At 49.7% G+C, this 17677-nt stretch overlaps 7 protein-coding genes across 7 annotated transcripts; 6 read left to right on the forward strand and 1 right to left on the reverse strand.

Annotated features, from left to right (window-relative positions):
- Positions 1-45: 45 nt before the first annotated feature.
- BZA70DRAFT_79666 (exocyst complex component Sec5-domain-containing protein) lies at positions 46-3345 on the forward strand. The gene is made up of 4 exons (XM_064915415.1): positions 46-468; positions 536-670; positions 731-876; positions 943-3345. The coding sequence occupies exons 1-4, from the start codon at positions 309-311 to the stop codon at positions 3238-3240; spliced, it is 2739 nt and encodes a 912-aa protein (XP_064766456.1). The 5' UTR covers positions 46-308; the 3' UTR covers positions 3241-3345.
- On the reverse strand, positions 3340-5280 carry BZA70DRAFT_312502 (JmjC domain, hydroxylase-domain-containing protein). The gene is made up of 2 exons (XM_064914989.1): positions 4667-5280; positions 3340-4603 (listed from the first exon to the last, which is right to left on the reverse strand). The coding sequence occupies exons 1-2, from the start codon at positions 5249-5251 to the stop codon at positions 3371-3373; spliced, it is 1818 nt and encodes a 605-aa protein (XP_064766457.1). The 5' UTR covers positions 5252-5280; the 3' UTR covers positions 3340-3370.
- Positions 5281-5536: 256 nt separating this feature from the next.
- On the forward strand, positions 5537-6496 carry BZA70DRAFT_269285 (putative nucleoside-diphosphate-sugar epimerase; the record flags this gene model as incomplete). Its single annotated transcript, XM_064911207.1, has 1 exon — positions 5537-6496. One exon carries the CDS (start codon positions 5537-5539, stop codon positions 6494-6496), a length of 960 nt encoding a protein of 319 aa, XP_064766458.1.
- Positions 6497-7155: 659 nt separating this feature from the next.
- BZA70DRAFT_291456 (Sialidase) lies at positions 7156-8298 on the forward strand (the record flags this gene model as incomplete). Its single annotated transcript, XM_064914298.1, has 1 exon — positions 7156-8298. The coding sequence occupies one exon, from the start codon at positions 7156-7158 to the stop codon at positions 8296-8298; it is 1143 nt and encodes a 380-aa protein (XP_064766459.1).
- A 1363-nt stretch (positions 8299-9661) lies between these two features.
- Positions 9662-11658, forward strand: BZA70DRAFT_283672 (uncharacterized protein). The gene has a single exon (XM_064913472.1). The coding sequence runs from the start codon at positions 9832-9834 to the stop codon at positions 11455-11457; it is 1626 nt and encodes a 541-aa protein (XP_064766460.1). The 5' UTR covers positions 9662-9831; the 3' UTR covers positions 11458-11658.
- Positions 11659-13100: 1442 nt separating this feature from the next.
- On the forward strand, positions 13101-14618 carry BZA70DRAFT_269288 (major facilitator superfamily domain-containing protein; the record flags this gene model as incomplete). The annotated part of the gene is made up of 2 exons (XM_064911208.1): positions 13101-13353; positions 13423-14618. 2 exons carry the CDS (start codon positions 13101-13103, stop codon positions 14616-14618), a joined length of 1449 nt encoding a protein of 482 aa, XP_064766461.1.
- Positions 14619-16041: 1423 nt separating this feature from the next.
- Positions 16042-17582, forward strand: BZA70DRAFT_291459 (uncharacterized protein; the record flags this gene model as incomplete). The annotated part of the gene is made up of 3 exons (XM_064914299.1): positions 16042-16133; positions 16193-16283; positions 16344-17582. The coding sequence occupies 3 exons, from the start codon at positions 16042-16044 to the stop codon at positions 17580-17582; spliced, it is 1422 nt and encodes a 473-aa protein (XP_064766462.1).
- Between the last annotated feature and the right edge of the window lie 95 nt (positions 17583-17677).

The following is a 17677-nucleotide window of genomic DNA, read 5'->3' on the forward strand; positions in this document are numbered from 1 at the left end:
TATTCAAGCCAGTGCTAAGATTCCATCGCGTCTGTAGAGAGTCCGTTGGCCGAGGTCAAGGCTGAGCCGTGCCCCGTGAACTCTGAGCCAGCTCCCAGCTCCCTGTTTGTTTGAGTTTCAGGGCCTCGCGTCCACAGATCAGCTATACGCCCTATCAACTGTGCCCTTCGTCGGACAGCACACATTCATATCAACGACTTTATCGACCTATCTTTTCAGAGTCTCATTATCACCAGTCTGGAAATACTGGAATCAATAGAATTTTCTCAGCTGGGCCTGCGGTTGGCATCGAAAAACGCGCGCAAGCCATGGACTACAACGCGGACACGGTCTACAAGATCTATGGCTTCGACGACCAATTCCCAATCTCGTGGACCGATGCAACGGTAGACGAAAAAGAATTATCATTTGTTCTTGGAGATGATACAAGCAAACCGGATAAAAAGGCGGGGAAAAAAGATGACGACCGTGAGTATTTCTGGAATTCCCGAATTGTGTCTAGGTCGGGAGAGCTAACCGTTCACTGTTTTGGCAGGTGTTCTCCAGCGCAATTTTGATGTGTTTGTGAAAATGAAGAGTACGGTGGATACCGCTTATCTAGAGATGAAGCGTGATTTCTTGCAAGAGAGAAAAAATTGGGGCGTGGCCAGTATTTCAAACAGCATAGAAGGTATGCCATGGCTCGTGATGTTACCCCTTCCTGAGTCCCGCTAACCTACTGATCTTGTAGATGCAAACGAGAGGGCTGTTTGGATAATGAAACCGATTGTTGACAGCAAAGTTGCTAGCGATCGGCTGAAAGCTACTTTGTCGTTGATTGACAGGCATCGCTACCTGTTTGATCTGCCGGCATCATTGCAGAACAGTATCTCGACCGTAAGTAGTGCCCTAAGGAATCCAGATACGGCGGATCGGTTTTTTTTCTGACATTTGAAATAATAGGGTGATAGCGATTTAGTCGTACGCGATTACCGACGTGGCAGGGCTCTTACCGAAGAAATCAGAACGTTGCCGCACAGTTCCGAACTCACCGATTATTACGTCCAGCAGCGTCGAGTGATTGAGAGGATTTGGGGAGAGGTAGAGATCGTTATTGAGGACTACAAGAGTGATGTATGGCAGAAACTCATTGGTGCGACGGCCGATGATAGCTCATATCTCTCATACATTACGATTCTCCTGGAGATTGGGGTCGAAGACAATCCGATACTAGTCTGGCTTGGTGAACAAATCAAAAACCTCAAGAAACGGATGAAGGACACATTCCATGAACTGAACAAGTTTCTCTATGCGCTGCAACAGGATCTGGAAAAAGCAGAAAAGCCAAGTCAGAACTCGACCATATATTACTTTCTGAATGCGATCAAGCTGTCAATCGATAGCGCAGAGATCATGCGGGACTCCCCGGAGATCGTGATGACGTGGTCGCGAATGAGCCAAGTGATCGATGAGGTTGTAAAATACTTTGGCAAACAAATCAAGAACTTCTGGCTTTGTGCATCAGGGTTTTTGGACGGTCAGACTCAGAAGAATCTACCAACCGGAATCAACGGTGAATCAAAGGTGCATCTCTCATTCTCCAAGGAGCAAGAAAATCAATTACGAACTGAAAGCAAAGAGATCGTGGAGCTTTTTTCCAGCAGTATTACAGAGTTCTTCCTGAACACTGTCTCTGAGTGTGAGGAAAAGGCGAAAAGAAAACTGATGCAGACAGCCGAAACCGAAGATTTCGACCTATCCGAGCGGAAAGAAAATCAGCCGACGATCTCGGAGTCGTCTGGAAACAGTGTTATGAACTTGAAAAACCCGAGTGTCGCATCGCTCTCTGCTAGTGCTATGCTTGCGAGTTCTTTGAAGAACGACCGTATTGCAGATGCCCAAAAGTATATGACCAGCGACAGGAGACCGAGGACTCCTCCTCTCCCTGTTCAGCAGCAAGAGCAGCAGCCCCCACCTTCTCCCGGGTCTCTGAAGAACTTTGAGCTATATGCCTTCCTACCCACCAGCTCAAATGCTATAAGCGCGACTTATTTCTTGGCGCAAATAGTCGGCTCGGTGGGAACGGTAGCGAGCGACCTCTCGAATCTTGCAATTTCATCAAAGCATGTTGAGACGCTCCGAAATCTGGTCTCGACGGTGCGTGAACGCTGCACTTCAGCTTGCTGCCTGGCCTGGCAGCAGGACGCCAAACGTCTGAACATTCTCGAAGATTGGCGAGTGGCACCGAGCCGACGGGGTACCCGCCTTCCGACTCTATTCCTCGCGTATCAAACCGCTGTATGGCAGGGTTTACACCGCGTGATGTATGTCGAGAACGCGGAGAAAAAGGCCGACGTGCATGTTGTGATGCCGCCGAGCTCCAAGATAGTATCGAACATCAAAACGCAGTTTGTGAACTCGATCTTTCTGGTTCTTGACGGGCTAATGCATGACGCTGTGGCTTCAGACAAGAAGCGGGCTAACGACGGACCGGCAGCGAAATTCGCGGTTCCGTCTGAGTCGAGGATCTTGCTCACTATCTGTAACATCACTGAGCTCAAGGATAACATCGTGCCACGAATGTTTGAAAGATTTTCAAAGTTCTTCGGTATCACTCTCACTGATAACTCAAACATCATGGGTGACTCTCTCAAGCAAGCGGACGAGCAGCTTTTCAATGCTTATACGAAGAAGAAGCGCGCTCATCTTTCCAGTATCATTCGTGGTGGCATCCTCAAGTCTGGAATCAGATGGGGAGAACTGGAAAAGCCGACGGACGTTGACGTGTACATTTACGAAGCATTGCTTGCTCTTGTGCATGTGCACGCGCAAGTGTTTACTGTTGCTCCATCGCTGATTGAGCGAGTTATCTCCGAGCTGCTGAAGCATATCATTTCTACAATAGTCGAATGTTTCAGACAAGTTGATAAGTTCTCGTTTGGTGGCCTTCTACAAGGCACAATTGACGTCCAGTTGATTGATCAGGAGATGTCGAACTACATCACTCCTGAGATAGAAGAACTATGCAAAACTGCATATACAGCATTACAGGATGCGACAGATCGCTCGCAGATGGACGTGAACGTCATGACCTCTCAGCTAGAGGAGATGAAGAAGCTCCTTGGTCGCTGCCACAAAAACTCGCGAGTCGAGTTCTTGTGCTTCAAGGAGAAGAGGTCGAAGCCATCTGAATCAGCTCAGCAGTATCAACCTCAGTCACAGGCTCAGCAGAAGCAGTACCGCGACCAAAATATCCTCTAAGTTGGGTCATGCATGATTGTTCTATGTCGATAGAGTAGTAATTTTTTGTTCTCCATGTGTGACTGTATATGTTATCCCATTCATGACCAATGGTAAAACTGTAAAATTATATTGAAACGAGTACCAAAACCTATAGAACACCTTTATCCAAACCTCCAGCCTCACTCTCTGCCTCCTTCCGTTTCCGCTCCTCCCGCCTCTGACTTCTCTCAGCTTTCTTCCTAGCTTTAACCCGTGCCTCTAGATCAGGGACATCGATCCCCACAGAGTCTGCCAGACATTTACAGTACTCAGCCTGTCGACCTATATCCAACCAGCTTTCGGTAGCAAAGTTTACGCTTTCAGCACAGTTGTATCCCAAGTTATATCCAGAATGATAGCCATACGGATATGTGATTATAAACTCGTTCTGTCGGTGTACCACCTTGTTCACTTTGATGCCTTTGCTCTTTAGGAACGTGGGGGAGATGTTGAATGTCTTGTGGCGCAGGAATTCTTTGCATTCTTGGTAATCTGTCGGGAACGCGTTCCTCATCATGTTGAAAAACTTTGCTCGATCTGCCTGTGAGATCGAGTACCACTGCTTGGGTGCACCGAAGTGAATGTAGTTGATGGAGTAGAGGTCCATATCCTCAACGTGCCACGCAAAGGTAGATTTCCACATTCCAAAATATAAGTAGGCGGTGTTGACGCCTGGCACTTCCTTTCCTAGGTCGCTGAGTAGATTATCTAGCTTAGCAACGTTCCATGATTTTGTTTGATCCGTAAATAAACTGCCGAGGAGATCAGCACCGTAGAGAGGATTATTGTAGGTGATTGTTTTCCAATAAATTCTCTCCAGCTCAGCGCACCGCTCGTCTGTAAACTCTGCAGCGTCAAAACGGTAATCAAAGTTCTCAAACTCTGCGAGTTCTTGTGCAGATAGCTCGCCGCGCTTCTTCTTCTCAGCGGAAGTGGTAGCCGCTGTTATCGCAGAACTGGCGTCGGAGTCTGCGGGTGCTGCAGCACCTGTAGTGAGCTTAGTGCGCTTGCGAGGATGATCATTGTGAGATGTGCTGCCTGCTCGACGCTCGCCGCGTCTTGCAGGAGGTAGGTGGTCGGACTCTTCCGAAAGCGCTCTCCATTGCGGTAGTGTGTATGACCGGCCTTTTTCTATATTTGTCTGGGCGAAAATGCCTCCTGAGCCAGATATATGCTGAACAATCGGTCTTTTGATCTTGATCTTGCGGATCTGCTCGTCTGTGATCGGAGGTAACGCATCAGCCCACTCTTTCGGAGGGATGACTTTGACAATGCCGGTCTTCATTCCATACGAGTCAATTCGCTTGATGAACTTGGGGAATGACTCGAACTGTTCCATAGTCTGCAGATCCAGTTAGTACATGGTTAAAAAGCTCTATATGTATTCAAACCCCTGGGGACGTACCGGCTTGAAGACGGGTACTGTGCCGTCGAAATAATGGTCGGGTTCAATCGGCTCCAGATCCTCCTCTTCTTCCTGCTCGTCGTCTAGTGAATCATCAGACTCATCTTCAACCACCGGCTCCTGGAAGTCATTTTCACAGGAAGGGGGAGGAGTCAGTGGTTCCGGAACAGGGGCTTCGATTTCTGGTTCAAACTTGGGTATTGGGACCGCAGATTGAGCGAATCTGTCTCGGAGCATCTGCCGGAGATAATCTGGGATCACTGGAATCGACGCTGGCAGCCCTTGTGGCAACGAATACACCCCTTCCGGGCGGACTAGCTCTGGCAATTGCACAGGTCCCACTGGATTGTCATTCATATTGCTCGGGATATAGGAAGCTGGTGGAGCAAATGAAGGAAGGAGCGGAACATAGGGGGCGGGTGGGTTGGCTGCAGTGACGTAAGGATTGTAAGTGTACTGCGAATGCTGCCTCGGGGGTAACGACGCGGGCAATGGTGGTAGCGTTAGTGATAGCGGCTGCGTAGAACTAGACGCAGGCCGCTCCTTTTGAGCCTTTTCAGGATAGCAGTCGGTAGTGGACAGCATCTTGCGCACGCTGACGGAGGTTGAATGCCAGCCCTTGCTGCTCGTCTAGCAGTTCTAGATTTTGAAGAAGTGGCCTCATCAGGTGACTTTGGCTTAGTCAGTGATTATGTCAGTTATATTTATTTTGCTTCGACACCGGAAAAAAAGCCGCGCGGGGATAGCGCCGGGGCCAGCCAAGCGACCCCACACCGATTCCTGCTATAAAGACCGTTCTCCAGACTCCCCCCGCACTCCTTCTCCACACGGTCAATTCCTTGCTTTTTTGACATCAAGACATATATCACAATGAAGGTTCTCATCACTGGTGCTGCTGGTTTTATTGGTCAGCTTCTGGCGAAGGAGTTGCTCGCGGACCCTGAGCATGAGCTGGTTCTGGTCGACATCGTCGAGCCTCCAGTTCCTGCTGGTTGCAAGTACCCCGGAAACGCTAAGACCATTAAGACGGATCTTACAAAGTCGGCCTCTACGATTATTACGCCAGACATTGACGCGGTGTACGTGTTCCACGGCATCATGTCTGCCGGTGCTGAAGCCAACTTCGAGCTCGGAATGTCGGCAAACATCGATGCTACCCGCGCGCTGTTCGAAGCTATCCGTCTTAGCGGAAAGCCAACGCCGATCCGCGTCCTCTACGCATCTTCCCAAGCCGTTTACGGAATGCCGACGCCAGACATTGTTACTGAGGCTGTCGTTCCTACACCTGAGTCGTCGTACGGTGCTCAGAAGCTCATTTGCGAGGCATTGATTAACGACTACACCCGTCGCGGATTCTTCGATGGTTTTGCGTTCCGATTCCCCACGATCTCGGTCCGTCCTGGTAAACCCACCGCTGCGGCATCGTCTTTCCTTAGTGGAATGATCAGAGAACCGCTCAATGGTCTTCCTTGCGAGATCCCGATCGAGAACCGCAAGTTCGCTCATTGGATCTGCTCCCCGCGCACTTTGGTCGCCAACTTGATCTATGCTTTGACAATGCCTTCGGACGCTGCTCCAAAGCACATTCGTGTTGTGAATCTGCCTGGAATCGGGGTCACCGTCCAGGAGATGATTGACGCGCTTGAAGCTATTGGTGGAAAGGAGGCCGTTGCCTTGCTCAGCGAGAAGGATGTGCCGGAGCTGCGTGAGATTCTCTACTCGTGGCCGCCAAACTTTGACAACAAGCGTGCCTATGATATGGGATTCAAGCCTGATCAACCATTTGTTGACACAGTCAAGGATTACTATGAGAACTTTGTCAAAAAATAAGGTGCGGAAAAGTGGGCAGGTCACTATTTTGTAGGTAGATATGGCTGAAAATAATAGGATCATGTAATATGAACAATTGCAAATAGTCGAAACAAAGACAATTGAGGTAGAAGTATTGGAGTCATTATAGTTTCGAGGACAGACTGGCACAATGACACCTCGAGGGGTCCTGTAAATAGCCGCAATAGAGACTGCTAACGAGAGTATAAACTTTGGCTCAATTGAACTCGGTTCTGCTGTTTACATAGGTTGACTCTCTTGTTGATATCACATTTTGTCCGCCCAGACTCGCTCCCGAGGGAGGTCCGGGGAATCGTATCGTGGGGTAATAGACTATTGAGCTAATTGGTCGGTCTGACATCGTTTTGACGGATGCTCGATGCTTTCATAGCTTATTTAGCCGTTTTTAGGTCTTCTCTTCCAGCTCAGGGCCGATTCCGCCGATATCTCTTCCCCCGCATGCTCTGTCATTGGTCTTCTTCTTCGGTAAAGCTGAGATTCTGCTATGTTCCAGTCTAGCCTATTGATCCCATATGCGGGGGAATGCGGGGAGGTGTGGGGTTACACTGAGGCTGCACGGCTACGCCTGATATCTATAAAATGAAGACTACCGACTTGGTGAAGTGAACAGCTTGCTTCTGTCTATCGACTCGTTTATCATGTTGCTGTTTTTAGTCTTATTTGTGGGTCTTTTTGCGACCTTCGGCGCTGCCGTACCCAGACCTTCCACATTCAAGGTCCCGACTGTTTCCAACGTCACGATCTTTGTTCCCCCGTCGGATTATAACATCCCGCGCACGCTCTACGCTCATTCTCTTGAACTTCCGGATGGAACCTTGCTTGCTACATGGGAGAACTATAGCCCCGAGCCTCCTCTTGTGTATTTCCCGATATACAAGAGTACCGACAACGGCGCGACATGGAAGCACATCTCGAACGTCACCGACCAGACTTTGGGCTGGGGCCTCCGATATCAGCCGTCGCTGCACGTTCTTTCCCAGCGCATCGGGAGGTTTCCTGCCGGTACTGTCTTGCTAGCCGGAAACGCGATCCCGACTGATCTCAATTACACCCAGATTGATCTGTACGCCAGTTTCAATGGCGGACATTCCTGGAAGTTCGTCTCACACGTTGCAGCTGGCGGCGAAGCGGTACCTGACAATGGCTTGACTCCGGTGTGGGAACCTTACATGCTTGAGTACAAGGGAAAATTGGTTATTTACTATTCAGACCAGCGCTTTTCCGACTACGGCCAACTCCTTGATCATCAGGTATCGGGTGATTTGATCAACTGGTCGGATCCTGTGTTTGATGTGCGTTATCCGACCTACACCGACCGACCTGGAATGGCTTCGCTTGCACTGCTTCCTAACGGCGAGTATATCTACACTTATGAGTATGGTGGAGGCGGAAACTACTCTTCATACACTTTCCCCGTCTTTTACAAGCGCTCTAAAGATCCACTGCTGCTGGATGAGGTTGAGGGCGTCCAGCTCATTAGCCAGGATGGTACTGAGCCCTCATCGTCTCCGTATGTGACTTGGTCTCCAGTTGGCGGTCCCAACGGAACTATTATTGTCACGTCTGCGTCTAACACTGAAGTGTTTATTAACCGCGCACTGGGTGACCCCAACGAATGGCAGACTGTGGAGACGGGAGTAGCGGCTTCTTATTCGCGGGATGTCCGGGCACTGTCGGGTGGACGACTGCTGATCATGGGTGGTGGAGTATTATCCGGGGAATCGAATTACGTTTATGCTAGTACGTTCTATGTGAAGGATCTGATTGACTCGGTCAACTAAGAGATCATCGAGCGACGGTTTCTGTACTGGACTATTCGTTCCCAAATGAGATAATGTGCTGATTTACGAAGGGGTGTGGATAACCAAAATATATTAGTGCTTTGATCAATAAATCGGAGGAGCAATAGAATATACAGAGGCAGACAATGCATAGGATCCCGGTTAATCGATAGGACGTTCGGTTAATTGAGAGGATGTTGAGTATCCCAGATCAGATAACCAAGACGATTGAGCCTCATGCGGCTTCGCATGACGTGGGGGACATTGTTCAGTTTGTACAGATCAACAGTTGTTTCATTGAGAGAATCATTTCAGAAGGCAAAGCCTGTAAAGTGTGGTTTACTGTGAGTACGTATCTGAAGTACCTGTAATAAGACTGCAGGTGCGGAGTGGTCTAAAAAAAGAGGTACGATCTGTAATAAGAGGTCGCGGCCTTAGTACTCGCATTTGATTCCAGTGCTCTGCAGTTCAACGACGACGTAGTCTTCCACCTACCTGATCCACAGAAATCAACCATGTAGGAAATAATTGCAGTAAATGTACTAACCGAGGTATTGTAATATTTCTGGCTTGCCAGTCGTAAGGGTATTGTGGAAGAAGAAGGAGCGTGGTAGCCTGCCAAAACCTTAATCGCAGTCCCTTGTTCGCTCTTCCCGCCATCGTTTGCTTGTTCGCGAACACCGCGAACAGCCAGAGGCACGGCTGCCTATCGTCCTGCGTGGCTCAATAGCATGTTTTTCAAGCTTCTGATGATATTCTGCGTATCAGATCAGTGGAATTTGACAGATTTGACGAGCAACCAGGCCAGTGGCATCCAAAATGGCCCGTCTAGATCTTCGTCGAGTCAACAAGGCTTCCTTCGCTGAACGACAAAAGCCTTGTTGATTTCCATACCTGATTGCAATCACAGCAGTACTGCTATTTTCAGAACCAATGTGAAATACTCTTGCCTTGCTATATCAATGGCCTTGTCAGTCTATCCTCTTTCTCCCTCTTCTTCTCCCCCCCCCTTCCTCTTCTGAATTTCCTTATTTCCTTTCCGACCTTTCGACTTCTGCGATCGCCATGGAAGCCAACTTTTATCTACCTTCGCTTGCCTTTGCGGAACCGAACCAGGGCACGACACCAGTCCCCGCCCCCGTCAACAACGACTTCGGTGGATTGATCTTGCCGCCTGGCAAAATTGGAGACCCGGCTCCAGAGCCCATCTTCAAGACGTCTTATGGGATTCTCAATGACATGTCAGCCAAGAAGCAGCATGTTGCCCACGACCCGATTGCGAATTCCGTTGCAGCTCCTGCTGTAGCGGAGCCTATTCCTGGTACCGCCGGATACGAGGTAGTAGAGTCTCACACTGCCTCAGTCGAGCTGCCTGTGGAATACCAGTCTGTTCCTTTCTCGGATGGAAGCTCTCAAGGACACGAAGTCATAGACCACTCGAACCCCTTGGAGCCTTCGTTCTTGAAGACGAACAAGTCTGGACGCAAGGCGAAAATCACCTCGGCGTCTTACGAAGACCGCCTTCAGACCTTCATGCTCGATCTCAAATCGAGGCCATGGCTGGCGTTTCAGAGTATTGTCGACGCGGTCTATCCCGAACATTTGGAGCCTGTTAGCTGCGCGCATATAAAAAAGAGAAGTGTAGCAGCTATCCTGAGGGTTGATGCATCAAAGATCCTACCGGCCTCTGGAGGTACTAGCGTGGGGTACCATCCCTTGATGCAGAAAGTCCTCACCGACTGCCGACTTGATATCCCCGAGTCCGCAGATTTGCTGGCCGAATATGAGCAGATTCTTCATCTGAGTCGCATCTATCGCCTCATTCTCTTAATCACCCCGGATTGCAGCCTGATCAAGCAAGAATGGATTGACGAAACTCTCCGTCAGCACGGAGAGAAATGCAGCAAGAAGATGGCTGACGGTCAGAAGGTCACTGCGCGTCAAGAACTGCACCTCACTCGCGATGAGTGCCAGTATCTCTTGAACAAGCTTCAGGCCGCTGACTCGTCCAACCGCGGCTATGCACTTGACGTCCTTGTCTCTGCTTTGTATAGCTGCAAGGTCAAGCGGCCAACTCCGAACGCTGAAGAGAGATGCCACCAACAAGGATACCAAGAAATCCGTCCTCAGAACAGCTTCTTTGTTTTTGCGCGGGCTTTTGAGCGTTGCGTATCCCAGGGCGAGAACATCAGACAGACCTCGCTCCGGATGTATACGAAGATTGTCTGGCACAGCGTGCTCACAGAAGATCAGCGCGATCTGTTCCAGGAAATATACAACGAGATGAATAAGATTCATTCGATCATTCATCCCAAGTATAAGTACGTTCCCAAGTTCCGCGCGCCGGGACATCACCAACCCCCAGCTGAGAATGGCGAACAATCAGGTGCTGTCAAGTCTTCTCCTTCTGTGAGCAGTCAGATTTCCCAAGCCAAGCACGCCTACGCGGATGCTAATGCAGACAGCCGTCCAGCGAAACGGCAGTGCTTGGCTATGGAGGAGACAACAGTCGCCGCCCAATTAGTCACTTCGATGCCTTGGGGAGTCCCGGATACAGTTGCTGAGGACTATTTCAACGGACCACATCACATGGACTGTCGCTATGCTTGGGAGGAGTCAACGGTCGCTCCGTTTTACGATCCTACCCTCGCTTTTGCCGACCAGTCTGATCCTTGCGCTCTCTCGCAGCTGCCGCAAGACCAGTCGTACATTTCTTTCTTCCCTCCGCCTCCTGCTGTCCCGTACTCTGCTGTCCCGTACAATACTGTTCAGTACACTGCTGTTCAGTACGCAGAGGCCGCCGCTAGCATTTTCTATACTGAGCCCATCTACCAGACGGTTGCAGCCCCGATGCCATCGTTTCAGCCCGCGGTACCACTCCCTCAGGATTCAGAGCTCAAAGACGACAACAACGTCAGTCTTGACGACTCCCAGATGGTCGATGCCCCGATCCCACTCCCTCAGGACTCAGAACTCAAAGACGACGACAACGTCGGTCTTGACGACTCTGAGATGGTTGATGCCCCGATACAATCTTCTCTGGCCTCAGAACTCCTTCACGACAAAAACTTCAATCTTGATGACTTTCTGAATTCTCTCGGGCCGGAGCATTTCACGCCAATGCCCGCCCGCGCTGTGATGGCCTTCCTTCTTCTGTGATATCAAAAAATACCAAAAAAAAAGTTGTCGACTGTGAAGCTGTGTACCTGTGTACTTGTTTTGGTTTTGTTTGTTCTGGCGGCTTTCTGAGACATTTGTTCTCCGTTCCTTCTGTGATTGTGAGGTGTGCTTTTGGGAGTTTTGGGTTTTCTCTGATTTTTAATCGGTCTTTTTTTTGTACATATTCTTGTTTTTGATGGATTATTCTTGTTTTTGTATTCTCTTGTTTTATATCATTGTTTGTTTTAATATTATTTTGATTTTTATTATTTTATGATTTCTTCGTGGTTTGATTGTAGTAGTGCGTAGATTGACGATGATGATAAATCTATTTGATGGTCCGCGTGCAACGACTAGGCTATGATGGACGTATAATGTAGAGGTGACGAGGAAAAAGTCATGCTTGACAGCTTATCAAGAGTTCTACCTTCACTCGAGTAACCAAGTAAGAGTAAACAATAACTCAGCTTCTTACAGAACTGTTCTTGATAAGACTAAAGTCTTCCCGGTAGGGCTGCGGGGGTGAACCTCGGGTGCGCTAAGCAGCTCGGCCGAGGAGAATACGAAATACGAGAATTACGAGCGGTCAAAGGCCCGAGCCCGAGGCCAGCTCTAGAGTTCTGTCTAAGCTTCAATTGAGGTGCTAGCAGAGTTGTGACTTGGGCTTGGGGAGTTTGCCCTGTCTGTGCTATTTTTGTATTGTAGATTGAATGGTGAGCTGTGTGATGAAGAGAAATGAATCTGGAGCCGGTCTGCTTTGCTCGCTGCTAGAGAAGACGTAAATCTTTCTTTACGGTGAGGTCGATACCCGCATCTAAAGGCCGCGCGCGAGGGATGCCAACAGTAGTTATGCTGCCATGTCAGCCAATGGCTATCCACGTGCAGGCCTGCTGTCTATTGGGAAAGGATTTAGGAGATAATTGACACATGGACAAAGGGAGGAGTCTCAGTTGTCGATCGCCTGGATAGGAAGTCATCAGAGGCGCGATCAACGAGATCAACGCGCTCGTGAGCGAGTAGTCATGGATGCTGTTTTCTGTCTCTATCCTATGTTACAACTGACAGATAGATTGCTGTATATATACTTGGGCTACTGCCGCATGGCAGAGAGCGGCAAGTAAGGGAGCGCAGCAGGGCCTCGAGCAGCCGTCGGCGCCCCGCAAGCCACCCCGCTGAACGCCACGGCTCACAAAAGTGTACACCAAACCTGCCAACATTCCGGACGCAGCTGAGCCTCTCCGGAGTGCTCCCACTGCTGCTCACGATGTTTGGCGTTGCAAATTAGCGCTGTGAGATTCCTGCCGCTATCGCGATGCGCTGGAAGAAGCAACGACGAAGGTCCACTATCAAGACCAGAGGAAGAGGGATTGTCGGTGTATTTACTTAACTTTTCGCTTACTGTTCACTGAATATTTGCTCGTTGTGAATCGAAATCTTCAATCGAACGGTGGCCCGCGCTCTTTCTTTACAAACCATTCCTGGGCTTATCGCTCGTATATGGCGTTATCGGCTGCCCTCCAGCAGCACTGCTGTCCCTGCGCTCGACGACCCTACTTAAATAAAATTATCTGTGCCGGTCGGTGTCTCCACCTCTAAACACATCTCCTACTCCCTTTATCTTTCATCCTTCAGTAGTCGTCGGGATGGGTTCACCAACATCAGAAGATACATCAATAAGACCAACGTCTAGACCGGCCTCGATATACTCGTCGGCTTCGTCAACCCCTCCCCTCTCCTACCAGTCTGACTGCACAACGCTCTCGCTAAACGAAAAGTCGGATTTCGAAGACAGCGACAGTAATGAAAAGTTCGAGAGTGTCTCAACAACCTACGAGACATTTGTTGTCGACCGGCCTGCTACGCCAGTAGTTCCTCTTCAGGATGTGGGAATCCGACGTATGTAAACATTCGTGGTATCTTTTGTTGTCATTGTAAGGTGTTAACCCCTATGTTTACCTTTTGTAGCCTGGGTGGTCGTCATTGGAGGTTTCTGCGCGCAAGTATGCTCCTACGGCATGCTCAGTGTAGTTGGTATCTTCCTCTCCCACTACAAAAACTACCAGCTCAGTGAATACACCACCTCAGAGATTGCATGGATTGGCTCGACACAATCGTTTTTCTTTGCATTCTCGGGCGTGTTCTGTGGACGGTTAGTTGACATGTACGGCCCGTACTATGTCACAATACCCGGCATGATTTTACAAGTCGGTGGCCTGGTTGGTACCGCGTTCGGCACTAAATATGTCCATTTATTACTCGGGCAGGGATTCTGCTGTGCGATCGGAGCTGGCGGGTTGTTTTACGGTTCCACCGCTGCTCTGACGTCCTGGTTTTCGGCTCGTCGCGGTCTCGCGTTCGGAATCGCTGCGTCTGGTGCTGGAGCTGGTGGTATCAGCTTCCCATTTTTGCTTCAGTACCTGTTTTACGACTACGGATCTTTCACCGTCGGCGTTTGCACACTCGCGGGCATCCTGGGTTTCTTGGGCCTTATTGTCATCATTACTACAACGACGCGGTTACCCCCTACTGGCGCACAGCCATACAGATTTGTCACTTATTACATTCACCCATTCAAGGACTCGATCTTTGCTCTGTTCACTCTCGCCATGAGTCTGATCTACCTTGCGCTTTTTGTGCCAAAGGCCTACGTCACCTCTGCGGCCTTGTACTATGGAATGTCGCGAGCCCAGGCTGCATATCTTCTTTCATACCTCAACGGAGGCTCGTTCGTTGCTCGCATTTTCGGCGGCTATCTGTTTGACCGATTCAACAAATTCCTCGTTTTCTTCGGCTACGTGCTGTTTGGCGGCCTCGTTCTGCTTCCAGGCTGGTACTCGTCATCTACCCAGGCCGGCTCGATCGTCGTGGCCACCTGCTTTGGCTTTGCCAGCGGCGGCATCCTCGCCCTCTGCACTGCCGTGATTGCGCAGATTTCACCCGCCAAGGAGATCGGAACTAGAGTCGGAGCTTGCAACGGAGTGCTTGCGCTCCCAGCTTTGTTCTCACTGCCTGTGGCGGGAGCGATCGTTGGAGACGACGACAATTACAGAGGAATGCAGGCGTATGCGGGTTCTACTATTCTCGCCGGTGCGGTTGTTTCCCTGTTTGTGAAGTACAAGGTCGACGGATTCAACTTCCGCGCTACCCCGAAAAAGGCGTAAGCGCATATCGAAACGGTCATGTTTATATCTTATTTTGAAAAATAGAAAAGGGTCGGGTGGGTCGTGGTTCAAGTTGTACTGTGTACTATAGCTTTATGAGTTCCAAGATCGTGAAAGGAACGGTAATGGGGATTACGGATTAGTGGGGGTTTTCATATATTCGGTGTTTTGACGAGAGATGATCTGTTATTTTGCATTTTTTTTGACAGTGATATCTGCTTTCTGTTTATATTTCATGTTGCTGAATGGTTGAAGGCCAAGAAAAAGATGTCTTTGTTGGTTGGGAGTCATTTATTTATTTTAGGGTTTGTTGATGTTTTGATTATTATGGAAGCGAGCAGCCGCACCCGTCAGAATGATTTTTATAATGTGATGGGCGGAGTTACTTCCCTGCTATGACATAGGCGAGTTAATGAATACAGAACTTGGCGATGGATTTCTACTCAAATAATTTGATGAAGAAGCGTAGTTCAGCTGGTTTTCTACTGCGCAATATTTGCGGAGAATGAATGCAGTCTCGTATGTCTCAAGAGAGCATTGATGTTGTGTAGATCATTGGGCCTGCATGGGGGAGGCACGAAATAAGGACCCGATACTCGGAGACATGAGCCACGAAATACCGATAGTGCCGAAACCCGGTCGCGGGACCCTTCCGGTGGATACCAAGAAAGGGTTCAGACGGCGTGGGCCGGAACAGAGCGAAGAGACATGCAGGAATCTGGCTACTAAGATATCACAGTCAGACGATAAGCTTTTTGGAAGGTTAGTCGCTCCACCGGCGTGGATCCAGGTTTTCACCTCTCCCGGAAAAGGGACTGCGCTGGAAGACTTGACTGGGGTCTGTGCTCTGAGAACTTGATTTATTCGTGTCTCCGAACACTCTCAAATAATTCCAAATAATTTGCATATTCGTAGTTCTCATAGCCAAATATATATAAAAGAGAGCAGGTAAAGTTAACAAGATCTGCGCTTGTGCAGGATCTGCCTGCTTGTGCTTCCGTCCGCTGTCGAAGAGCGCTAATTCACCCCTGAATCGCCACTAAAGTTTCCAGCCATCTAAACTAAGCTTCTCAGGGATCCAAATCCAACCTGATCTGATCTCCCTTCCGGTCAGCCCTGCACGCAATGCACGGCCTAAAAAGTTTCTCGCGCTCACGGGAGCGGAAATATGCTGTAGCGTCGTCTAGGCTAGTCAATGTCTGGCGCGATGGCCACGCAGCCGTCATGCGCGGTTGCTAGCCGTTTCTAGCGGGCTTTTGGCGGCGATGCGCGCGCCCAGCGGTATGCCATAATAATCACCCGCTGCCCTTCAAGCTTTCGGATCGCCCCAGACCTCGCAGGTATATAGTAGCCAGTCGGCCGTACAGGGCATTGTTACCTTTTTACCGGTCTCTCTATGTTTCAACGTGAAGGAGGGAAGAACATGTCTCCAATAAGAAAGCTGGTCTTCACGACATTTGCTGTGTTCTGCGCGATTTCGATATTCTATGTTATCAGCGATGCCTACCGATCAGAGTATGCTGATTATTGTGTTCAATTATGTCTGCTATGTTGATTGCTGACAGCTCTTTTAGTTCCCAGCTATTCATACCGTATAAAGCAAACAAGCTAAAGGTTTCCAACAAAGATGAATCGGTGGTCAAAGAGAAACAGGTTACGGTCACCGTAACCGCTACCGCTACCGCAACAGCAACAGTCTTCCTCACTAACACAAATAGCACCAAGGCCTCAGACACCGCAAAAACACAGCCGACGCGTCCTGCATCTCTTCTTGACGACATTCCAGCCCATTGCGACGATCCGTACCTGCGACCAGGCTTTCTCAGAATGCCATGGCGAGACGAATCAAGAGAGACATACGTGGGAACCCGCTGGATCCCTTACTACAACGACGTTCTAGCCCAGCAGCCTTTGAGTCCCGCAGCACAGTATCCAAATCCAGATCTGGCACAGGCACCCGAGCTTATTTTCAAAGATAGTTCAGTCCCGACCTCGTTGAGAACTCAAGCTCCGTATGACTGGATGAGTCTACTGTACCAATTCACATTGTCAGAAGTCGTCCCGATTCCGGCTGAAACGATGCAGGAATACATCAACAGACTCTCTTGGCTGCGAAACAAGCGCGTGCTGATGCTCGGCGACTCCGTCGACCGCGTCATGATCTACAACTTCTGCAAAGAGCTTAAAGCCCACGAGTCCAACTTCCAAAACAGCCTGATGGGCAAGCATACAACCGCATACTGCCGAATCCCGTCCCTAAACTTCACAATCATCCACTGGCACTTCCCATCCATGCTTTCCGCGCGGCCAGATTGGTGGTGGATCCCATATATCCGCCACGTGCCCTTCGAAGAGCGCGTCGAGAAGCTCTTCCTCGCGAACCAGACCGAAGACCTCGGCACCGCCGTCGCGGGCATGAACGGCCGCGCACCGGACCTGATTATCTACCAGAGCCTGCTGTGGGATTGGATGGCGTTCAATCAAGGCGACCAGGACGAGCCGGCGCGGGATCTGTTCTGGAGCGAGCTGGATTTCTATCGTTCTCGGCTGAGTATGTTTGTAGACTACTTCCGCAACCTATTTGGTGCAGACGTACCCATGATGTACAGAGCTGTCATACCGACGCATGAGATGGTAGACTCGAGCGTCATTCTCCGACAACTCGATACAATGGCGCGCCACGTCGCCGACGAGAAGGGCGTCGAGGTGTTTGAATGGGGGCACACGATGGACGGCTATCTAGACGAGTATAGAGATAAACTGCACGTCCGCCACGGGCCGCACTCGTATCTGTACGCAAACATGCTGCTCTATTATTTGTTCAGAGCCGTCGGCGGCAAGGAGACGCGCGGACAGATCATAGAGTGGCCTGCGAATGATACGGAAAAGGCCGCTGAGAGATGGAATCTAGGCAAGGCGTGGGAGGAGTGCCATCCGTATAACATGCGGCGCGCTAGTCATTAGAGATCTCCTTGTACATTCAATCATAATAGTTAATCGTGATCTCTCGTATAAATGCACAACTAAGACACTGAATGAACTGACCACTTCACAAAGAA

Source organism: Myxozyma melibiosi (genome assembly GCF_037950935.1).
Source record: "Myxozyma melibiosi strain Phaff 52-87 chromosome Unknown BZA70scaffold_12, whole genome shotgun sequence".
NCBI lineage: Eukaryota > Fungi > Ascomycota > Lipomycetes > Lipomycetales > Lipomycetaceae > Myxozyma > Myxozyma melibiosi.